The sequence below is a fragment of the Protomyctophum parallelum genome, assembly GCF_964188405.1.
Source record: "Protomyctophum parallelum genome assembly, chromosome: 15".
Lineage (NCBI taxonomy): Eukaryota > Metazoa > Chordata > Actinopteri > Myctophiformes > Myctophidae > Protomyctophum > Protomyctophum parallelum.
Window position 1 is genome coordinate 13,202,396 of NC_139710.1, and position 26,180 is coordinate 13,228,575.

General features: G+C 40.0%; 1 protein-coding gene across 1 annotated transcript; it reads left to right on the plus strand.

Annotated features, from left to right (window-relative positions):
• Positions 1–1,563: 1,563 nt before the first annotated feature.
• LOC310871690 (solute carrier family 28 member 3-like) lies at positions 1,564–17,455 on the plus strand (the record flags this gene model as incomplete). Its single annotated transcript, XM_083783330.1, has 15 exons — positions 1,564–1,672; positions 4,283–4,472; positions 5,042–5,186; positions 6,637–6,750; positions 8,466–8,543; positions 8,680–8,760; positions 9,145–9,225; positions 10,750–10,875; positions 11,451–11,581; positions 14,137–14,305; positions 14,521–14,718; positions 15,436–15,517; positions 16,478–16,576; positions 16,932–17,049; positions 17,359–17,455. The coding sequence occupies 15 exons, from the start codon at positions 1,564–1,566 to the stop codon at positions 17,453–17,455; spliced, it is 1,818 nt and encodes a 605-aa protein (XP_083639456.1).
• Between the last annotated feature and the right edge of the window lie 8,725 nt (positions 17,456–26,180).

The window sequence follows — 26,180 nt, forward strand, 5'->3', positions numbered from 1 at the left end:
ATTCCTTTTAACCTGGTGAGTGATCGGACACAGTGAAATATGACTCAGGTTTGTGTACATGCTCATAGATACTAAAGCACAAATAATAACAAAGAGGTGTGTCAGATGAAGAGGGGGAGGTTTCCAAAATAAGCACAGACACATGACCCGTACACCTTCCCCATAACTTCTAGAGATTACCTAGGACAGAGAGAGAGAGAGAGACTGAGACAGAGAGGGGGAAGACACAGATACTGTATAAAGATCTTTCGAGAGAAGACAGAGATAATGAGGATGTCTTTCACAGGTGTCATATAAAAAGCCAGGCAGGTCTGTAACTATAGTGCTTTAACAAACCTTCACAGCCTCAACATGGAGTTGAATGGACTAACGGAAACAACTCACAGGAAGGGAAAGGAAAACCTGGCCTTTGACTCAGAGGTAAGTACCTGTTATACTTGGTTGTGCGATAAATATGTGGTAGTGGTAGAGAAGCACTCCTATAGTAGGCTAGGAATGGCAGCACAACACAAATGACCTGGTCAGCAAATAATACCAAACGGTCGCCCCAAAACACAGTTGCCCCGAGTGCAAATCTGGCAACTTCGGAACAGTCTCTAGACTACAAATAACCTTATTCCTAGCTTTAACCTATACCTATAGTAAAACTATGCATAACCCTAAACTTATTTCTTATCTTATCCTCAGTAAAACAAATAGGCTACAAGAGAATACAAGAACCGCCAGTGCGGTCGGCGGGAAATAGATGGGTGGTAACTGTGTGCATGTTTTGGGGTGAGCATTCTGGTTACTGTCAGGAAAAACAAAAGTCAATACAAAAACTGTTACTGCGGAAGACACCATGATAGAGCATTACACAACAGGGTCCACCATTTTCAATTCATCAGAACATTTAGAGACCTATACAGATATACACTTCTATACAAAAACAGGATTTCATCAGGAAGTAAAAAGGGAAAAACATACAGTAAGGGGAGAAGGGGATCGGGGGCCAGTTTGGAATTGCAGGCGTCCATAGCCGTACATACCTAGCCTGGCTAAAGCCAGACCGAATTGGCCGTTACCATCTCAGAGGTGTGCTATAGGTGTAGATCTGTCCTAGGCCCTAGGCCGGGCATACGTACAGAACGGTTTCCAACAACTTGGGATGCCCAAAAAGGCAGCAAGGGGGCAATGTATTGTTGTGTCTCCGCTATAATTGGCAGGAGGCGCGTACTGACTACTGAGTGACATCATGCCTATTGTACCTTGAGAACATGCCATGATTTTGTAAATGTAACTCTAACGCACCTATACTATTTGGGTCCTTGTATGCATCTCCTTTGTGTGGACATATATAATATAAATGGTTAAATGTGTGTGTGACAGGAGCACGGTCAAATATATATTGATCTGGAAAATGCAAAGGAGGATGCTGAAAGCAGATTTGACAAAGCGGATGAACATAAAAAAAGGTTTGTGGCAGGCAAACGGATGCAATCCATTTATGTCACATCATTCCCTAAATGCTTTCTACAGTAAATCATCAATCTAGCCTCTTTGTCTCTCCTTCTGTCAATAAACATGTACCATGTCCACAGGTTCTTGGAGCAGAAAATCGAGGCCCTCCAGGATTATGTTGAAGAACACAAAATGAAGATCAAGATGATTACACTTGTATTTCTAGTGACAGGTAAATAATCTATATACATTTTCCTTATGTATAGCTCAGGACCCAAGATGAGTTTTTTCCTTGTGGGCCCAGCATGATAAACATTGAATTTATCTGTATATAAGTTACATTTGCAGACTTGTGACACTGCCACATAAATGTGTGAAGTAATGTATTTCCTTGTATGAGTATATAAGAGATTAAATTCATTCCCTAGCTCCCATAACATTGATTAGACTACTATTTTATTAGCCTGACTATTTATTGTGTCAGGCTTTCTGTGATGGCAGGCTAGCAGACGCTGGAATGTGTTCATTTCAAGATAACCTCACCTGATAAGATTATCAGGTGAGGTTGCTTATTCATGAAACTTACTTCCTTAATTGTTCTTCCTTCGCAGGATTGCACTTTAACCCATTAAAACTTCAGTAGTGCTCACACTTTCATGATTTGTCAAAAAAATTAAAACAAGCTCGCAACATGATGAATTTGAATAGCCAATGCAAAACTCACGGACCATCAAGGACACAGATGGTTTCCTTGTTTATTGGGTTAAGCTGGGGGAGAAAACATGAAACTGATCTGTTAATGCAGCACTTTCTCACTCCCAACATGCATTGCTTGGACAGGACCTCCTTGGTTTACGGGTCAAAGCCTTAGAGTATATATATTTATAGAGAAGGCACCCAGAGGAAATCTTGAGGCGAAATGGACATAGTGGCCGAATGAAGGTATTGCAGCCTGGCCCCAAACACATGAACGCACTGTCCGTTGACTATCATTGTACACGTTCACGACGGACGACGCTCGTGCGCGTTCAACGGCAGCGCGTTCATGTGTTTGCGGCCACTCACCATTGCAATCCGTCCCAGAATGCACTCTGTTCCTACCCGGAAGGAGGAGTGAATCCGCCTCATGCGCTTTTGAGCAACTCAATGCAAGTGGATGGGAGGAGAACTCGGGTGTCTTCTCTATAGATATATATACTCTATGGTCAAAGCCAAGGGGCCAGCTAGGCACTCCAATGTTGAAGCGCTGGGCCCTAGTGGTAAGCGGAAGGACTGCAGGCGGACCCGTGGATTCTTGACGAGGAAACCCCGTGCAACCGAGCGCTCAATGTTAAAGCCCAGCTGCACTGGGCCCGCATTTGGGCCAAGGAAGCTCTTAGAAGGAAGTGAAGTGGTCACGTGACTGGGCTGCGCCATGACACTTTCATGGACACTTTCATGGGAGCCAAACTCACACCAGTAGTGCAATGAATACATGGCAGTGAATGGAGCCGGCTGGACCAGCTCATAACAAACATTATACATGAACGATTGCGAGCTTTGTCATATAATTGGTTCAGGAATATGAAAGAAGACATAAGTGATATCACACGTTTTTTCCGAGTGGTTGTTTTTCGACTTAATAACTATTTATTTTTATTGAGGTATTTATAGAAGAGCACATAGTAAGTTTTCTGCCTGGGCTGCTCTCTGCTCTTTGAAAAAATAAATCACATTAAGTAGTATGCACATCAAAAAATAAGACAGCCTAAAATAACGTGTTATATATATTATTTTATTTTCCAGAAGCGATCACTTTACAAAAGGTCTCAGTCATTCATAAATAATGTTTGTTCATGAGCTGGTCACTGAGCTCTCATTGACTCCAGTGCATTCTGCCGAACTTCCGGGTGTAGTTTGGCTCCCGTGAAAGTGTCCATGAAAGTGTCATGGCGCAGCCCAGTCACGTGACCACTTCACTTCCTTCTAAGAGCTTCCTTGATTTGGGCACCAAAATTTGGTGCCCAAATGCTGAATCAGCGAAAAAATGCGGAAATAGACGGTACTTCCGGCAGCCTTCCGGGTGCTTCAAAACGCCACTGAGCAACTTCCACTGACATGAATAGCGGAGGGGGCGGAGCTTCGCGCCAGTTTAGTCTCTATCCTTTTAATACTCTATGGTCAAAGCACAGTGTGCACCTTTTTAAAGTTATTACACACTGGGAGCATTTATGTTGAGAAATTGGTTTGTCAAACGTACATAGAACACAAATATTAATCATTGATGTCGGGTAGATTTTTCACTGAATAAAAGCGTCAATCTGTATTTCACTTTGATGTGAAATATTCGTCAATGCTATATCATATAGTTTATTAAATAAACTATATAGACAAATTTTGTCGCGGTACTGGTGTGTAAAGACATTTAGCATCGCCACATGTCGCATAATGCAGACCATGTAGACTCCGTGTCGAAAACACCTTTAAAGACAAACAACAAATCAAAGTCCACGACCAGTGGTGCAATGTCCACGTCTGCTGAGTGCCACATGAGTTGCATACCGACAGGCAGGAAATGATCCGTCCTCGTCGATATGGGACGTGAACATTCATTCCGAGAGCAGGTGTGGTCTGTAGGAGTAGGAGATGGCATTTATGTTTGAAAAGATTTTCAGCTGTGCACCATTTCTGTTTCTAGTATTGTTATATTCTTTACACAGAACATCCTTTGCTCGGTGTTCTGTGTGTCTGTGCATAGCACATCGAATTGCCCTGAAATGTGCTATACAAATAAAATTGCCTTGCCTGGCTATGTGATGTGCAGGTTTTCATGTGAATACTGTATATTTAAAAACATTTACAGGTGTCATTGCTATGGTGATAGCAGCATGCATCATAAACCTCCACCGTGCCATGGGGCTGCTGGTCATCACCTTGGTGACCGTGTTCTTTGTGGCTTGGGATTGGGCAGTGGCACACTATGGTGACCAAGTGTGGGAGGGACTCCTTCCTGTCAGAAAGGTCCTGAGTGTGAATTGGAGGTGGATCAGATGGTGAGTAAAAGGAGATGCTGTCCAAATGCAAAATATAGAGAACTTGTCTCTGCATACAGTCATGGTGAAAGTCATCTTTTCACCATCAGTTTTTTCCACCATCAGTTTTTTCACCATCGGTTTTTTCACCATCGGTTTTTTCACCATCGTTTTTTTCCACCATCGGTTTTTTCACCACCATCGGTTTTTTCACCATCGGTTTTTCCACCATCGTTTTTTTCACGTTCTTTTTTTTTTTTTTTTAATTGACAAGAAATCACAGTTTTTCATTGACCAGGTAGTGTAGGCCTACGTAAGTCCGATATAATTCATGAGTAAACATCCCCTTTTTTTACATAAAAAATAAATAAAATAAAATTCAAAAGATTTTCTTAAACATTAAGAAGATTTTCAAGATTAGTTTCAGATTGTTTAAAAAATACATTAAAAAGTAAATACATTGATTAGCTTCTCTGGGCACAACATAACTGCTCATTTACCCCTTTGTTGTTTCCAGCTCTTGTTGGTAACAACTAACAAGACCCCCCATATACCTCCCTTCGTCCCCCTTGTTCTCCCTGCCAATATAGGGTGATGTGTGTGTTACTGGTGGCAGGGATGGTGTGCTGGTTGGTGTTGGACACAGCCAAGCAGGGAACTAGACAGTTGGTGTCCTTTGCTGGTCTGCTCTCATTCATCTTCTTAATGCTGCTCTTTTCCAACAACCCGTTCAGAGTAAGGGATGTACACACACACACACACACACACACACACACACACACACACACACACACACACACACACACACACACACACACACACACACACACACACACACACACACACACGTACACACGCATGCACACCAACTGCATTCACCCCAGTTTTGCATTTGCACCGTTTTAGATGCCTTTCTTTTTGCTTTTAGCATTTAGCTGAAATGTGTACTTCTCTTACATTGTTCTTGTGTATATATTCTCTTCTTTAGTGCATTGACTTGGGAATTGCAAACCTAAAGCTGCAATCCGTAAAATGCATGGGATTTGAACAGACTCCAATGCAAGAAATCACAGATGTTTCACCCCCTATTATATACCAGACTGTATGTCTCTCAGTGAGGGGGATGTTAGTGGCGTGTTAGGGACATCTCCTGACCACTCCTTGGAGCTGCCTTTAAATTGTGTGTTTTCCCCCAAACGTTATCCTTCCTCGATCCAGACCAGAGCCACTGCCAGTAGCTCGCTGTCTCTGCCTCTTCTCCTAGATCCTTCACAGCTTTCCGCAGACTTGAGCCTGTCATGCCAGCGCTACAGAGCAGTTGGACTACTACTGCCTTGCCGACAAAATCCCTGCTGCAGACTTCCACAGGGTAAAGGCTTTCGATCCAGACTTTTGGCACTCCGCCGCCAGCTTGAGGCGTTTCCTCTCATGGGCTGCTGTCATCATGCCCTCTTCCCAGGGGATGACTCTTCTCTTCACAGCAGACAATCTCTCTTGGGAAGACCAGCTGAGGTCATTGCCCGGTCTGAGAATGACTTTCACCTGGCTTGATGAAAGGTGCCCAACATCTTTCCAGGAGCTCTGTCAGCTTTCCCCGGTGCTCCCCAGCCTAACCCAGTGCTACCGGTCTGCACTGACCCCATCACCTCTGTGTTACCGACTGCATGGAGATGGCATTGTATATCTCGGCTTGTACGGATAAATACCTTGCGGCCTGTGTGGATAGGGACTTTCACACTTCCTATGAGATGATCTGCGGACTCCTTCAGCTCTATAGGCATGGTTTTCAAAGGGAGCCCCAGAATATTCCATCCAAAGAGACCTGCATCCGAAAAGCAGCTGGAGAAGCCCATTCACTTCCTGATGTAATTGGTAACTAGATTATCCATCCTGATGACCTGAGAAGTGGGGATATCTCAGACATTTTGTAGCCACAACTAGTATTAGTCAGTATGTGCTTATAGCACCTCACTCTGTACTTCCCCGGCAGCTGGCGATGATTGATCTTTGCCTGTATGTTCTTGCTTGGCTAACTTTCATAACAGTCTCCAGTGTACTGTAGGCTACTGCTTCCCTAAACCTAAAGCATTAAAACATGTTTTACAGCTTTAATTTCACCATGACAATAAAGGGATTGAATTGAACTGACACATGTGCACATTCAGTTTATGTGTGCTTTCTGCAGGTGCCGTGGCGTACTGTGCTGTGTGGTGTTGGACTGCAGTTTGCCTTTGGTCTTCTTATTCTCAGGACAACAGTCGGCTTCACTGCAGTCGACTGGCTTGGAAAACAAGTGGAGGTACAGTACGGAATGGATTCACACACATGCGCGCTCACACCATTATAATATGGTACAACCAGTAAGACGCCTGAGTGCATGCATCCGCCTGGGTGACAGCAGACTGCTGGGCGAGCGCTGGCGCTTTGGAATGGGGGGTCAGATCAACATATCCATCTGGGTGAAAGCAGACTGTGCTGTGCGAGATCAAAACATGGAATGAGTAAAGTAACCACAGTATACCGCTAATCAACTTACAAATTACATATACATATATAGTATATGTATATGTAATGATGATGTAAGAAATATGTGGATTAAAGGACCCAATGCCAGAGTGTAATTGGTTTTCTATGGTGACGTAATGACGATATGTTTTAGTGTTGGGAGGATTAAAGGTAATGCTCCTGTGTATACATGTATGTAATCCAAATCTGGCACCACTGCCGTATCAGGCTCAATTCTGCAATTATGATAATAGGAGATTTCAGTGACGACCAATATAGTGAGAAAGGTAGAAGTATAAAGACCTTCATGTCAAGATTAGGCTTTAAACAATTAAATACAAATCCAACTACAGATTACGTTAGTATTTTAGATCATGTATATTTTAACAAATGTGAAAGCATTATTACAGAAATTGAAGTTAGAGACACATATTACTCTGATCATGATTTAGTATTAATATCACTATAGTCCAAGATGAAATACATTTAAAACAATTGACAATTTACAATAAATAATAAAATAATTATACTGTATACGTGATAACTTTAATTTAATTCAGTTTATATACCTTTTTTTCATCACATATCAATGATTTATTTTTCTTTGAAAAACTAAAAAGGGATCCAGAATATTTCTAAATTGATAAAACTGTATTTCTTATATAGATAGAAACTTGAACCATACTTAGGTGTTTACATGCATAAAGTAGGTAGGTAGCAAATTGTTACACCTAATAATTAGACATTTCAAACGTTCCTTCACAGAGATACTGCGATTTGACAGTTTACAGCGGTCGAAAGTACTTGCGCACTAGTTGGCCATTTATGGCCTACTAGTGTGCAACAAGCAAGTATGCACTCGACAGAGTGCAGTTCTAGTTTTAGATGAATCTTATAATCAGAGTCGTCTTATATTTGGCACAATACAGTAGGCTACTATTTTGTTTGTAGAATCGTAATACAATTTGTTTTTTATTGATTGAAAATGTTTTCCTATAATGACATGCACAAAGTAAGAATGCCAAGTTGAAAGTGGTTCACACCTCAGCCACACAACCATGTTGTAAACTCATACAAAGACATGCACACCTAGTACACATACTGTACGCAGTGGTTCCCAAACTGTGGTGCGTGCACCCCTTGTGGTGCGCGAGTGCCTCCTAGGGGGTGTGCGACATGAAAATGTCACACATTTTGGGGTGTGTTATGGTTTTATTTTAAATATATTAACATATTATGCCAATATATGGCATGTATATGCAGAATATAGCCTATGCTGCATATGCCATATTCAGGTTCATACAGTATAGGCATATATGTAGTATATGTATGTCTCTATATAGGTTATGCAATTTATATTTCCATGTGGGGGGGTGCATCAGCTAGTTTGGGAGGTAACTGGTGCATGGGAACCGCTGCTGTACAGTGTACACTAGCTGAGCTTGATTTGTGAAAGGAGAGAAACATTTCAGTTTCAAAAGGTTAGATTTGTCTTTCACTTCCACATAGATCTTTCTGTCTTACGCGGATGTGGGCTCTAAGTTTGTCTTTGGTGAGAGTTATCAAGACCACTTCTTTGCCTTTAAGGTATGATGCACGCACGCACACACGCACGCACACACACACACGAGCTGGCAACAATAATCAGATGAATATATTGTAAAACTAAAAGCACCACTACCACACTGCAAAATCTTAAGTGTTAACTTCACACTCCCAACAGGTGCTGCCTATCATAGTGTTTTTCTGCACCGTCATCACCATGCTCTACTATGTTGGCTTCATGACCTGGCTCATTCATAAGGTAAGAGAGTAGTGCTTATCTTTGTACTAAAGGAATAGTAAATCTCTCCTGACTGTCATTGAGCTAACAACTATATTTGGAGTCACATTGCTCTCTACTGGCAACATTGGTATATTGTACATGGATGGCAACACTGGTGTAGTAGTGCTGATTTATTTTATACAGATGTTGTGTAACTATATATCGTATACGTCTATCCTATATTAAAATTGCTGTAGGGGTCCACTGTGGATGGTGAACAGTGCCCTGGTATGGAGAGTATTTCAGCACGTAGACAGTTTATAAACCTGGCTTGTTAATGATGATGTCACATTCTGACATAGGTTTGCAAGAACATGTAATGGTCTATAGTTGCTGTAGTCATTTTTTACTTTTCCCCCCCAGGTCGGGTTCATAATGGAGCTAACGATGGGGACATCTCCAATGGAATCAATGGCTGCAGCTGGAAACATATTTTTGGGACAGGTGTGTAACATGTTTGACGGAATTTACATGCAAAGCTGCAAGCTGGCATGAGAAAATTAAAGCTGCAATCCATATATTTTATTTCCTACCCAGGATTTGAATCAGGATCTCTCGAGAGACCACATTTCAGAGATACTGAAAGCTTGCGTTTTTGTTCATGAAAATATCAGGGGCGTTTTTATGGTCAGACCTTTAGTGGTGCTAGCCCTAATTCAAGCTGCAATCTACTGTGAGCTTGTAGATCTTTCTTTTTTGACAGTGTCTTACGTCCAAGTATAAATTGGGCTTAATGCATACAGTGCATTGAAAAAATTGAATATAACATTATATACAGTATATTATACCAATTTCTTTAATATTTTGTTGTTGTGGGCTGAGGTAACTGAGGTAACATAATTTAGACTTTCTCACCTGAACCTGGCTGTTTTCTTGACCACTTTAATTGAATATCCATTTATCTGTGATATGGCAGTAAGTGATTATTTCATTCATTGTCCATAAATGTGCTGTAAATATACTATAAAGCCTACATTGCTACTATAAAGTAGCAATGTACATTTACTTGAATTCTGCACTTTACTATTTTTTAAGTATAGTATCAGCTGTTGATACTCCAAAACTCATACAGTAAGTTGCAAGTTTGAATAATTTGACCAGGCTGATAATTCTCACCTGTCATTTGAGATACCTGTCACAGTCTGTCACAGTAAGGGTTCAGGATGATTGAGAATCTTGTGAACATGCAGGTAGAACATAGGGTCACACACTTTGCCTGCGAGTAGAGATGAAACATGGCTGCCCCCCTTCTTGACCATATCATCAGAGTTTGATGTCCAATTTACTTCCCTATACGAGTCATCTCCTCAACCCTGAGCAGACATTCATTTGAAATTAATAAATAAAAGCTGATCTGCCATCACCAGAGATGACTGAACAAGAGCAGATGTCACAGGAAGAAGAAATAAAAGGCCAAGCTTTCTCAAGAAGTGTGATCTTCTGAGGTGGGAATGTCAATGTCCACAGGTTTCTCAATCAAATCTGAACAATGTCTTTGACTGTGACAGGTTCAGAGGTGACTTCACCTAGGCTATAGGACACATTATATTGTATTTTATTATGCAGTGTGTGCATGTGTGTGGTTCCCCAGCCCTCCCTAGTGGCTGACTGGTTGTGGCCCTAAGCAACCACATAGACTGCTTATGTCAGCGACCGGCCCTGACTGCAGTCTACACACAGTATACTAGTTAGTAGTTATATTGTATTAACATACTCTACCAATCAGATTGGTGAAATAGTGTTTTAGTCATTAAAATAAATTACAGATTGCAGCTTTAAACATCACAAAACCAGTGATTTGACACAGTAACATATAGGAGGGATTACAAATTATTTCAGCCAGTTGATTGAATCAAGCACATTTGCACTCATGCTGTCCTGATGTAAATATGAAAATAATATGGTGCTGACGTACGTGCGTGTGTGCGTCTCTCTCTCTCTCTCTCTCTCTCTCTCTCTCTCTCTCAGAACGAGTCACCACTCCTCATTCGTCCATATATCAGTCAGCTGACTCTGTCTGAAATGCATGCGGTGATGACAGGAGGTTTTGCCTCCATCGCCGGTAGCGTTTTGGGAGCTTTCATCTCCTTTGGGGTGAGGAGACGGGGAAAGTGGAAGGATTGAGCAGGAGGAGAAGACATGATGATGGTGTTTTTAAGGGTTTTCACCACATTTGGGTGAGGAGAGAAGAGACGTACATGCCTGCCAGCTAGGGAGGTGTGCAAAAAAGCAAAAAACTGTTATCCAGCTGTAACTGGTATAAATGGAACCAATGGCTTGGTTCCAGGCTTAAAATAATGAATACAAATATTTTCAGAAATCTCAATGGGGAAAAATGAATGGAGTTTCTGTGTGTGGAACCACAAAATGGCCTCTACTGCTATCCTCCACTGAGACCATGTACATCCTTGAATGAATTTTGCAGTTAGCAAAGCAGTGAAGGGACATGTAGGTGAAAGGATAAATGAATATGGGCTTGATGACAGCTGGCGATTTGATGACAGAAGAGAAATGAAAGGGTCTCATTGTTGTTTTGCCTGTTTTGCACACTGCACAGGCTAGCATGACTATGGGACTAGGTTAACAACTCTGCAGTCACCAATTTCCTGGCAAAACCTGATTTCAAAAGAGCTACAAGATATTTTTATACTCCCTCTCTCATACTCTAGATTGCAGGTTCCCACCTGTTGACAGCATCCGTCATGTCTGCCCCTGCCAGTCTGGCCATCGCTAAGCTCTTCTGGCCAGAGACAGAGACCCCGAGGATAACAGCCAGCAAAGGCCTCAAATTGGCCAAAAGGTGAGAGAGAATGGAAACAATGTGCACACACAAACTGAAACAGGCTTGTGTTCCCAGGCGAAAAATAAATATATTTATTCCATACTTAAGTACACTTTTAGCACAGAAAGTATGTTAAATGTATACTTGTAGTGTCTCTAATCATATTAATAGTACATTTTTGCTAAACATAATATAAGTGAACATAAATTAATTTGTGATTTAGCACATTTGTGATAAGTGTACTAAATGAGAAATATATTTCAAATAGTATGAAAGTATGCTTTTCATGAGTGCATTAATTTTATGTTTACTTTTGTCTAACTTAAATACATATAATCACAAATACATTTGTGATTATTATATTTTAAGTACTTTATCAATATATTCACAACAAGTTCTCCTGAACATGCATTTATTGTAAGATGTACTTTAATTATAATAATTAAAAATATATTGGTGATTATTATATTTTAAGTCCATTAGCAATATATTTATAGCAAGTTCTCCTGAACATGCATTTATTGTAAGATGTACTTTAATATAATAATTAAAAATACATTTGTGATTATTATATTTTAAGTCCATTAGCAATATATTCATAGCAAGTTCTCCTGAACATGCATTTATTGTAAGATGTACTTCAATTATAATAATTAAAAATACATTGGTGATTATTATATTTTAAGTCCATTAGCAATATATTCATAGCAAGTTCTCCTGAACATGCATTTATTGTAAGATGTACTTTAATATAATAATAAAAAATACATTTGTGATTATTATATTTTAAGTCCATTAGCAATATATTCATAGCGAGTTCTCCTGAACATGCATTTATTGTAAGATGTACTTTAATATAATAATTAAAAATATATTTGTAGATTGTATTTTTTAAATGCACTCTTAGCATATTTTAAGTAAATATATTTGTAGATTGTATTTTTAATACATTATAAATACAATACAAGTATAAACTTTCAGTATATTAAGTTTAAGTACATTAAGTACTAATGTGCTATAAATACTGCCAGGTGAAATGGGAGTGGCTAGAGGAAGTCCATTTCCCAGCATACACTGGGGCGCCAAGGACCGTGTGTTATTGTTCTTATTTGTGTTATTATTTGAATATTAGAATGTATACTGGAGTTATGTTATGGGTAATTGTGTTTAGGGTTTTGTTGTGGAGTTATTTGGTGATTTATGTTGTTTTATGTGATTTGTTAGTAAAACCATGAATCTAAATGTCTGTTGGTTTGAGCAGTCCCTCTCCCCTTTTCCCATTCATATGTATAGTAACATGGTTGCTCCAATTAAGAGTTATATATGCAAATATATGCAAATTTATACTTTTCCGAAGTATATATATAATATATATATATACTTTGGAAAAGTATAAATTTGCATATATATTATATATAATGCTTAAAATTTATTTGGAGTATAAAAGTCATTAATTTGAAGTATACTATCAAATATATTTTAAGCACATGAGTTTGTAATGTTATTATATTAACACATTGGTAGTATATTTTAAATGTATTTATTTATATACTATACAAATACACTATAAATATAATATAAGTATGCCCAAAAAGTATACTTGGGATACTGGAAGTATATTTTCAATTTAACACTATTGTTTTGTCAGAAAAGGGTTAAAAAGTATAGAAAAAATATATTTAAGATATGTTTAAGTAGATCTGATAGTGTATTCGAGATAACAAAGTATATTTTAAGCACATTAGTTCATAATGTTATTCTATTAACACATTGGTAGTATATTTTAAATGCATTTATTTAATACTTGATATACACTCGATATATTCGAAAATACACTATAAATATAATCTAAGTATGCTTTTCAAAAGTATACTTGGAATACTGGAAGTATATTTTCAATTTAACACTATTTTTTTGGTCACAAAAGGGTTAAAAAGTATAGAAAAAATATATTTAAGATATGTTTTAGCACATCTTAAGTGCAACTTAAGTATAAAAAGTACAACTTAAGTAGTTTCAAAATAGCACAATTTAAATTCAAATAGTTTCAAGTACAAATAAGTACATTTAGTATACTTTAAAAAAGTATACTAAATATATTTCTTTTTCGCCTGGGTTGTCATGACCTATAGTCTAGAATCTCTAGATTATCTCACCCCTTCCTCATATCAGAAAAAGGTGGCATGTGTAGTATAAAGTCTACATTATACTGCGTCACTCGCCAGAAATAAATTGATTGAACTGGAAAACAGGTTATTTTCAGCGGACTACGTGGCCATACCACAAAATATAAATGAACAATGAGAGAGATTGTAAGCTCTGTCTTATTGTCCACTTTTTTTATTTATTTTTTTTATAAATTTTTATCCCACGATTTTGTAACCCAGTTTTCTTTTCACCCAGTGCCAATTATCTAATGTAATCCTGGGCGCTACACTTCCTCTGCCAACCTGGGGGGGCAGCGGACTGACCTCATGTGACCTTATTGTTGACCTTATTGTCCACAGTGACTGTATGAACCTCTGTCTTATTGTCCACAGTGACTGTATGAACCTCCGTCTTATTGTCCACAGTGACTGTACGAACCTACTGGAAGCAGCCTCGTATGGAGCTTCTTCTGCTGTGGTACTGGTGGCAAACGTTGCCGTCTGCCTCATCGCCTTCATGGCCCTGCTGGCCTTTACCGATGCTGCCCTCTCATGGCTGGGAGGGATGTTCGACTACCCCCAGTTGAGCTTCTCGGTGATGGGCACACACAAACATTTGCATGGACACACACAACACACACACACACACACACACACACACACACACACACACACACACACACACACACACACACACACACACACACACACACACACACATACACACGCATGGTTTCAAAATATCCTTTTCTCAATGAGGTAGAGACACTGATAATTCATGGACACACTAACTGTCTCTCCCCCACCTAGGTTATCTGCTCTTACGTGTTCATGCCTGTCTCCTTTATGATGGGTGTTTCCTGGGAGGACAGCTTCATTGTGGGGGAACTTATTGGACTTAAGACGTTTTTCAATGAGTTTGTGGCCTATGAGAAACTGGCTGATCTCATTAAGTTAAGGAAGGCTGCTGGGCCTGAATATGTGGACAACGTTAAGCAGTATATCTCTGTGAGTGTTTGTTCTGCCTCTGGTTATTGTGTTGGTACTAGTGTATTTATTTTCTTGTCTATTTTGGTACTTTTACCCCCCCTCTCTTAGCTTCGTGAGGCACAGTTATGAACAGCCATAGATTAATAACCTCTCATTAATCTTATGGAATAGCTAGCATTCATGCATTGTTGTAACTGATTGAATAGGTCAATGCTATAGTATAGCATAGGACGTGGTGATCCAAAGGCTACTGCACACCTGAATGAACATTTGGCAACATGTGTGTAGGTGTAGTATACTCTGAAAAAAACAAACAGTTTCATTAGATAATGTGGCAGAATTAAGGATGTCCATATAGGAGCCTTTACTGCCTTGGTATAGGAAAGAAACTGTTTAATAAAGCATTCTATTTGGGATGCAATTCTAATCAATGTCCAATCATGAAATCACAGAAAATGACTAAACTGCCACTCACACATCAAGTTCATTGTTCAAATCTGTCTGTGATTGACGTCAGCATTGGGAGCTCCTCTAAATGGCAATAATGATTGTGCCCAAGACATTCTATTGTCCTTGTTTCAAGTTCAATCCGCGCATAATCTTCTACACAATGTGTGCATTCCTCTGACATGTTGTTGTTATATGTGCCATACAGTAGAATCATTTTGACAGAATCACAACCAATGAAAGAGACCGTCAGAAAAATGTGGACCAAAGCTGTTTCTTGCTCCTCAGGTCCACTCTGAAACCATAGCAACCTACGCTCTATGTGGATTTGCCAACTTTGCCTCCCTGGGGATGTTGATTGGAGGACTGTGTGAGTTCCACCCTATATCAAAAGCTGTTTCCACGTCTGTGATAGACAGACAGGCAGACAGACAAACAGGCAAATGAAAATCCAGGCCCCCCGCGGCGTCCCAATTTTACAGAAAGTGTGACTACCGCAACCTGTGCTGCATTTACACAGGACAGTAATGAGGGAGGGACTTGATGACCTTGTTTGCCACATTCACAATTTTGTTGAATTGAATTTGATGTCTCACAGCCATATTTCAAATCCAGGCCACTATAAAGGGGGGGAGAAAAAGACTCCATAAAGATACATTTCCACAACTAAATGCTGTTTGTAAGAAAATTCACACATTTCCTTACATTTTTGTGAATAGTTGTGTTATAATCCAAATTTAAATTTACAGTTGGTTAAAATCTACTACTTCTTATGGACACACTAAAGCATAGCATTGTGCTTTTTTTTTTATTTTTATAGCTGATGCATACTGTAGGTTTAAAGTGGTTAAACTGATTTTGATGCTACATATGGAGCTATATATTGTATTTGTATGTTGTGTCTTCTGTTTTTGTCATACTGTTGTTGTGATGTTTTTATATGTGGGACTACGGATGGAAATACGCTTCTAAAACTACATTTCATAAATTTGATGTCATGTAAATAACATTTACATGACATCAAATTTATTCCACATGTATTGAATGTTCATTAATGTGAACTGTCTGTCCTGTAAATAAACAAATGAAGTATGAAGTAAATTAAGTATAAATATTCACCCATTGAGCTGAGGACTCCCTAGAACCCTTCCAAGGACCCCACTTTGAGAACCACTACACTAAAGAACAATGGTTTCTGTAAACATTGCTCAAAGAGAAAGAGTACTAGTTAGTATAAAATGTATAGACTGGAACAGCTGTACCAATTGAGTGTGCAGCTGGTATACAGTATTGTTGTTCAACCATTGTAACATTGGTTCTTTTCCCCCAGCGGCCATGGCTCCAGACAGGAGGTCTGACATCTCCAGGTGTGGCATAAGAGCACTTATTTCAGGCACAGTTGCCTGCTTCATGACTGCATGCATTGCAGGTGACCATTCTCTCCTTTTTACTTTAATCTTTGCCTCATTTATGCTTTCTGTTTCTCTCTTCCCTCGTTCCCTTCATTGTGTCATCGCACCGTTCTTTCTTGCTTTCTTTTTTTCTTTTTCCCTCTTTTCTACAAGCTTGTAGATCGGCTATTTTCACTACTTTTGTGTGACACTCTTGCATTAATTTACAATACCTTCCCACAGAAACAAATCCTATTCTGTGCGTTCCTAGGGATGGTTTACTTTAAATGTCAACTGTGAAATCCTCATTCTCTGTGTGTGTGACTGACTGTACTGGACATGCAGCAGTATAAATAAATAAATAAATAATATGTTCACGTTGTGCATTTCTAGGAGTGCTGTATGTTCCACTTGACTGCCAGCAGTTACTGAACACACTGTTCAGCCACAACCACACCAATGTGGCCAACAGCACAGAACTAGCCACCTGTTGTGCAGAGCTATACATCAGGTGCGTGCGTGTGTGTGTGTGTGTGTGTGTGTGTGTGTGTGTGTGTGTGTGTGTGTGTGTGTGTGTGTGTGTGTGTGTGTGTGTGTGTGTGTGTGCGTGTGCGTGTGCGTGTGCAAGTGCGCGTGTGCGTGTGTGTGCGTGTGTGTGTGTGTGTGTGTGTCATAGGACCACAATGGAAACAAGAGTCCAGTACGTTTTTTTGTGTTATGCTTTTAGCCTACATTGCATACATTTTGTATTGATATTTATGTATACATGGCATGCCTGTGCCTGATATACGTATACTGTATATCTGTGCTCTTCTTCCAGTGTGACCGTGTCGGGATTCAATGACAGTGTGGCTGCTCTGCGAGGCTGCTGCACTACCATGCCCTCCACACACTTCAACTGCAGCGTAGTGCTTTAACCTCCAACCACCATGCACACACAGCGTAGTGCTTTAACCTCCAACCACCATGCACACACAGCATAGTGCTTTAGTCAGACCAGTGTGTGTCCAGTGTGTTTGGTTACCATCCACAATCTTCGTCTTAAACAAATTCCCATTGACAATGAATGGAGAATTTTACTTCATAGTGTTTGAGCAAATAGGCATAGTGTTTATTTTACGTCATGATGATGTACGGTGATGAGAGCGCTTCTCACTTCACACGAGTGTGATTGTTTTTTAATGTGTGATTTTTTTTAATACAGCATATGTCAAATAGTACGTAAGGCCAATTGTGTTTGTCTGGAAATGACAATGGAAATTATTTGATTGGCTGAGCACGGAATGTGATATATATTATTTAATAATTTTCTGCTCAGCCTTCGCACAAAAGCACCTGTTGACTCTGAGGAACAATATATAACTTGGCCACTTGATGTCACTGTGGTCTCACTTCCTCGTTATCAGCATCAGATGCATACTGGGTCCAACTAGTAGTCAAGTCACCAAAGCTCAGGCTATCAGAATGGACTGGACTCTAACAGACTGATTGACTGTGCAAACTCATTATACTGTATCATTGGGTGAAGAAACAGACTGAGACCCAAGAGAGAGCACAGAAGAAAGTGTTGCGTTCCTTCGAGGGATGGGATCATGGGAGGCCGGGTATATGCTCACATCTGCATGTGACACAGAAGGAAGCAGCACCTTCAGCTGGCTTGCAGTGCCAGTCATAATAGAGAGATGCTAGATGACAGTCTCTTCATTAAAAATCAGCCACTGTGAAAAGGTCAGATGGCTCCCTGTCTCTGTCGGCAGGAGGTGGTGGTATTCACACGTGTGAGTTTCACACCCCCACAGAGCGAGGGAACATTGGACACATCCGGACACGTTGTGAGCTTGTAGATCGGCTATTTTGAGCATCCACAATACCCTCATGTAAAGGTACTATGTTTACCCAGGGTAACTGGACTAAGCTCAAGAATTTGTTTACAGCCAGGCCCTGCTCATAGAACATTTCATGGTAGGGGTTCAATGCCTTGTCCAAGGGCACATCAGCTGTGGTAATTTTAACGCGCCAGTCCGGGGATACGAACTAGCGACCTTCCGATATCAAGACCGCTCCGCAAACCGTTCGGCCACGGTTATGCTATGTGATGACATAGGCCTATACATTGGACTTCAGGCGTAACAGACTGGCCTTTTTAGGCACTGTGATCACTGATAGCATGTGTTGACTACAATAAAGCATGGTAAACTTCACTCATGTTCCTTGTGTGCATGAAGCAGCATGATCATAAAGGCAAACTGGATCCCTTAATCTTCCAGGAGCTTAGGAGGCTCTGGCATATAACATTATACAGGCCTCTGGAGACGCCGCTCAAATATTGCTTATGGCCCCATGCATGTCCCCACCATAGCCTACATGTAACACACCACACGTCATCTCATCTGTAACCGACCAAAAACAACTTACAGCAGTCATAAAGACCTAGAGCCTTATTTTTGCCAGTGCCTTACCCCTTACCCCTACACTTCTTTGCCTTTGTGGTGTACTATTTTTAAAAACAATCAACTAGCCGATCTACATCTGCACGTTGTGAGCGTGTATTGTAACTATTCAAAAATGTGTATATTGGAACTATTCAAAAATGTTTTTTGAAATAGTAAAAAGAAATTAAAGGCAACGAAGTTTAGGGATAAGGGCAAGTCCAGAGAGTGCGGTTTTTGACATCTTTATTGCAGGGTATGTGTTTTGGAGCTTGCTATTGTCCCTAGTGTTTGTTTGAATTACCAGTACAAATGTCAGCTCTCTGAGGCCTCATTCACACGTACCAAACACCAATCAAGCAATGTTTGGTCGTTCTTTTGGGCCACCACAATGCTTTTCCAATGGGAGTCACGTGGTTTGATCAAACATTTGTGTTTGATTGCTGATTGCTGATTGCTCCCCGCTTATCAAACAAATGTTTGGTCAAAACATGTGACTACCATTGAAAATGAATTGGAGCGGCAATCAAACGGCAATCAGACATTGCACACGGACCGAACATTTGTTGTGTAGGTGTGTACGAAGCCTCAGTCTCACATACTGTCCACTTTGAGACAACTCTCATTTTCATGACAACATGTTAAAAATTCCATTACAGCCATGTAGGGGTGCTTAAGTTAATTATCCATAATGCAACACCGCTGCCCTTTCACGCGTGGCTACTGGCTGCTCTTTCATTACAATTACAGTTAGTAAAAACCTCAGTGTCCATTTGGGCCCAGTTTAACACTCTGAGTTAAATGAGTGAAATTAACACAGAATTTGACTGTTTATGGCTGGAGTTGTGAAGCATGAACTATGGGTGCTAAGCCAGTGCACCCCAGGTACAGCTCAGAGCTGCAGTGTGAAAATGTCATTGGCGATTATTATATCATGTGCCATTTTAATTAAGACACTCAGACTAGGCTGTTGTGATATCACTGCTATCTCTCCAGAGAAGACAAGAAAAAGAAGGGAAGGGAGGGGGCAACAGAGAGATAGAAAGACGGAGAGAGACAGACAGTGAGAGAGGCAAAAACAGAGAGTGAAAGAGGATGAATATTAGGTTGAGACAGGTGGATATTGGATTGTCATCTAGCACCACTCCAAGGGATGGGAAGGAGGATGAGAGAAAGGAAAAAAACCCTGAGGGATGGAGATTGACTTGTCATCGACCACCACTCAAAGAACACAAATGAAGAGCAAGACAGAGACAGGGAGAAACAAATGTTTGGAGGGAAGGAATATGGACGAACAGAAAGGAATGACTGAGGAAATAGAGACAGAGGGGTGGATGAAGGAGTGAAAATAGTACAGTTTCAAAGATTCAAGGAGGCAGTGATTAGAATAACCAGAGATGGTGGAGGAACTGGGATGGGGGATGCGAGAGCAGACAGTGGGTAGGGATGAAGGCTGAGGATGGAGAGAAAATAAATTCATTATGATGGTGCACAAACAAAACAAAATGCACAAAACAGACTCCACAGATACAAAGATCAAGTTGTCTATAGATCAAATCCCCAGTGTTAATTTAACTCTTGCGATGTAAAATTTCAACCCGATACTTTCTCTCTAGATCTTATGGCGTTGAATAGATATACAGTAGGTAGACAGATTTGTGCACAGAGATAATCACCCTATTGACAAACATATCAAGCAATACAAACAATCATATGAGAAATGTGACTGTTTCTTAATTAGTGTTCTCTGTGACATGCCCTCCGCTTAACCAACCTTAATTGATGCTTTAATTGCTCATTGACACGTAATTGCACGGATGTGTCTTGGTGCATGGTGAGAAATTAAACAGGAGAATCCCTGACGAATCCAAGTAGATGAACAGAGGCAGTCGCACATTAATTATGGTGGAGAGTCAAGAGACATTTTTTCCATCAGATGTAATTATTGCTTTGTGGGGTCTAATGTTTGGTCACATGAATATAATCCATACTTATAAGACCTCTTACTACAACTATGCTTTTATTTCAACTAGAATGCACAGTACATGCTTCACTGTAATGTCACTGTTCATGTAAAAATATCCAAGTTATTTACAAAAATGTAAAAGCCTTTAGTTTAGGATATTACATATTTTACAGTTTACATAATTTTAAACTGTACAAATTAGGGATGTCCCGATCATGTTTTTTTGCTCCGGATCCGATTCCGATCATTTGATTTTCACCATCTGCCGATACAGATTTTTCCCGGTCCAATATTTATATTTTTTAGAACACGTTTATGACATTGCCATATCACAATAGTACAATATCCCAAATCACAGACAATTGCCAGTCTAATATCGTTATGGATATAATATTGATACTACGGAAGTCCCAATCACGTTTTTTGGCTCCCGATCCGATTCCGATCATTTGAAAATGTCATGATCTGCCCCGATTTCTGATCACCCGAACCCTAGTACAAATGCAATGTATTTTTATTTATTTTATAGAAGAAGCTTCCTTTGTGGCTGATTATCAATGAGTTTCAGTATGTCAATAAATGTACAGTAGGCCTACACAGTTAAATCATGGCATTATTCTATATACTGTATATATACATTCTCTTTTAATTATAGTGGAGCTGGCTGGGAATATTCAAGCATTTCCCCCCCATGTGATGCAAGAAGATATGTGAAGTTTTATTCTCAGCCTTGACTATATATGAGTTACTCATTTTTACTTACGTCTTACGTTAATAGGCAATATATTAACCTATTTTAAGACACTGTCCAGTGAAGACACTGAATAAATGCAAGCTAGTCTAACCATTAGTAACCTAGTCTGTCTATTTTTTGTCCACAGTTAAAAAAAATCCAAACTTACCGTAATAATTAATTCCATGTTGGTAAATATAATTGTGTGGTTAATAAGTCATGCAGGGCTTGTACTCATGGATTTTGTTATTAGTTATATCATTTCTCGAGGACCTTTCAGGATTTTTGGCAAAACGTTTCAAATCAATGTGCAATGGAAAGAATATATTAATGCAATAATAAGATAACTTTGACAAAAATATCCATGCAATTATGTTCAGTGTGAAGTATTATCTCAAGTTTCAAGTCTCAAGTTGATATTCTTTCCATACTAAAAATGAACCTAATAATAGACCTAACAGACCTAACAGTATGGTTTATAAAATGGTCGGCGGTAATAGGCTACTGTACGGTACAACTGAATTGAGATGTGGTTCTTTTTTCTTTAAGCCTGGCAGATCTATGTACCTTTTTCTTTCAGATTCTTGTTTGCAAAAACCATGTGCAATGCTTTTCCCCTTAACGGTACACATTTGTGGTAGGTTCTGAGAAAATCTCTGTCATGCTACATGGTTTCATGACCTGTGTGTGTGTGTGTGTGTGTATCAGCAGAGTCCCTGATGTTTCCTCTTCTGAAAGGGCTCGCACGCACGCACGTGTGCACACACACACACACACACACACACACACACACACACACACACACACACACACACACACACACACACACACACACACACACACAGTTCCCTGGAAGCCAGGCAGGGGGTCTAGCCAGGGCAGAAATGAACACACGCTGGGATCAGAGTCATAGTGTATGATCCTAACCTATTCCTCCTCATTTCTCTCATCCCCCTTCTGTTAGGCTCTCTTGCCTCTGAAATCATCTGAGTGTTCCAAATATATTCTGAACACAATCCTCCCAGAGAGCTTTAGGTAGAGAGTAATTAGCTGTTTGTCATCAGGGTTGGGATATACTTACCCCCCATCTTCAAAATCCTTCCAGTCTCTTTCTAGCCCAAATAAATATTGGCTTTCTTCCACTTGGTAACTCATTTTTCTCCTCCCTCTCTCTTCAGCTTGCTCCCATCCCTTGCTTAATTGTGACCTGGCTGGATTCCAAACACCTCATTACTCTAATTTAGAGAACCTGACTCTCTCTCCTAATGGCCTCAGGGGCCGGATGAATATCAAGTGCTGTCTAATTCTTTAATTCAGAATCTTTATTCAGTCTTTACATTTACACCATCCCTTCACCAAGTCCATCCAACCACCCATCCATTCATTCACCCACCCAGCTATATTCATCCATCCATCCATCCATCAATTTTCATTTTCATTTTCATTTTGTTTCCGCTGCATGACTAGATCCTAAAATAGAAAGATGGTTCCAACCCATTGCTTGAGTGCAGGAGAAGGATGAGAGCTTTAAAAGCCTATATCAAAGCCTTGTGTGACCATCTTATATTCAGTGTCTCCCGTTGTTCCAGGCATCCAACAAGTGTTTGCGTGTTTTTCTGCTCTTCATGCTCGACTGAATATGTACTTGTTTAACCCTATCGCTCACTGAATTACTCAAATCTCCATGGTGACCAATGTAGCGAGAGTGGAGGGCTCTTGAGGATGCATTACAACCTTACAGCGACAAAGCTCCACATCTTACCTGAGAGCTGAGCTGTGCGTCAGACTTGTTTCAAGGACCTACAATATGGTGTCCATTGGCTCAGTTTGTGCTCTCTCTCCCTTTTTGCTGTGCATTTCAATAGGAGTTGCCTTGCGAGCAGTTTGAATGACACTGGCCATGGAGTGTACATTTAATAATTTAAAAGCAAGAATGAATATGGCAGAAAGAATGCTTAAGTATATTCTGTCAAATCCTTCTTGCAAAGTTCCAAGCATGTAAATTACATTTGTTGTGTTTTATGATATAGGCTACGCGTTTTAACGCCAAAAACCTTTGAAATTCATAAAAACAAATGTGAATAGTTAAAATAACCTATACTACAGTGGTAGTGTGGTATAAAGCACATTTTTTTGCATTCTGGCATGACTTTTTCCTCGTTTGAAGGTATCAGGTATGAAGGTTGAAGGTATCACGGATGGCTGCAATTCGAAACTGGCCCCCGTAAAATCTGAATCCCCACCCACCCCCTTTCCCCCTATCTCCCCCCCCCCCCCCCCCCCTTTTTTTTACCTCTTCTGATTATACTATATAGCCACTGAGCACTGAGCAATAGTTGGCTTTTAGATGTCTAAATATCCGTCTAAAAATGGGGTAAAAATGAGTTTTTAAGCAGTCTAGTCTAGGCTTAGATTAAATATAGATCGTCTATCAACGTCTAATCTAAGCCTAGACTGCTAAAATATCAACGTCTAATCTAAGCCTAGACTGCTAAAAAACTTTCCTTTTTAGACTATTTTTACCCCATTTTTAAACTGCCATTTAGATGTTTAAAGAAATGCTCATTGGGTAGTCTCTAAATGTTATGATGAATTGAAAATGGTGGACCACCCTATTGTAAACAAGTGTAATGCTTTATGATGTCATCCACAGTTAACAGTTTTGTGTTCTGTTAATAAACACATCAATCAATCAATCAAATCAGTGAAAGTCATAGGAATGCATGCACTTTCTGTGTGTGAAATGCTTCTAGTAGGGGCCAGGGCTGCTGAAAGGGCAAAACAGAATGTTATGAAATCTCAACACGAATTCTACAGACAAGAGAATGTGTATTTTCACAACTGTATAAGGCCAAACCTCATTTTAATACAAATATTAACAGTATATGAAAGCCTTTAAAATGTTTAAGCTACTATACTAAGCTACTATACTACACAGGTAGGCTACTACCAAATAACTAAATGCATCATACCATTCTGCCGAATCTGGGTCAGATCAATTAACTGTCCACAGCCAACAACAACATAGAACCTTTTATATAACCTTTTTTTGGTTGAGCGGGGAACATAGAACCTGTTTTTGGTTCAGTGGGGAACATAGAACCTGTTTTTGGTTGAGTGGGGAACATAGAACCTTTTTTTGGTTGAGTGGGGAACATAGAACCTTTTTTTGGTTGAGCGGGGAACATAGAACCTGTTTTTGGTTGAGTGGGGAACATAGAACCTGTTTTTGGTTGAGCGGGGAACATAGAACCTGTTTTTGGTTGAGTGGGGAACATAGAACCTGTTTTTGGTTGAGTGGGGAACATATAACCTTTTTTTTGGTTGAGCGGGGAACATAGAACCTGTTTTTGGTTGAGTGGGGAACATATAACCTGTTTTTGGTTGAGTGGGGAACATAGAACCTTTTTTTTTGTTGAGCGGGGAACATAGAACCTGTTTTTGGTTGAGTGGGGAACATAGAACCTGTTTTTGGTTGAGTGGGGAACATAGAACCTGTTTTTGGTTGAGTGGGGAACATATAACCTGTTTTTGGTTGAGTGGGGAACATATAACCTTTTTTTGGTTGAGCGGGGAACATAGAACCTGTTTTTGGTTGAGTGGGGAACATAGAACCTTTTTTTGGTTGAGCGGGGAACATAGAACCTTTTTTTGGTTGAGCGGGGAACATATAACCTGTTTTTGGTTGAGCGGGGAACATAGAACCTTTTTGGGTTGAGCGCGGAACATAGAACCTGTTTTTGGTTGAGCGGGGAACATAGAACCTGTTTTTGGTTGAGCGGGGAACATAGAACCTGTTTTTGGTTGAGCGGGGAACATAGAACCTGTTTTTGGTTGAGCGGGGAACATAGAACCTGTTTTTGGTTGAGCGGGGAACATAGAACCTGTTTTTGGTTGAGTGGGGAACATAGAACCTTTTTTTGGTTGAGCGGGGAACATAGAACCTGTTTTTGGTTGAGCGGGGAACATAGAACCTGTTTTTGGTTGAGTGGGGAACATATAACCTGTTTTTGGTTGAGTGGGGAACATAGAACCTTTTTTTTGTTGAGCGGGGAACATAGAACCTGTTTTTGGTTGAGTGGGGAACATAGAACCTGTTTTTGGTTGAGTGGGGAACATAGAACCTGTTTTTGGTTGAGTGGGGAACATATAACCTGTTTTTGGTTGAGTGGGGAACATATAACCTTTTTTTGGTTGAGCGGGGAACATAGAACCTGTTTTTGGTTGAGTGGGGAACATAGAACCTTTTTTTGGTTGAGCGGGGAACATAGAACCTTTTTTTGGTTGAGCGGGGAACATATAACCTGTTTTTGGTTGAGCGGGGAACATAGAACCTTTTTGGGTTGAGCGCGGAACATAGAACCTGTTTTTGGTTGAGCGGGGAACATAGAACCTGTTTTTGGTTGAGCGGGGAACATAGAACCTGTTTTTGGTTGAGCGGGGAACATAGAACCTGTTTTTGGTTGAGCGGGGAACATAGAACCTGTTTTTGGTTGAGCGGGGAACATAGAACC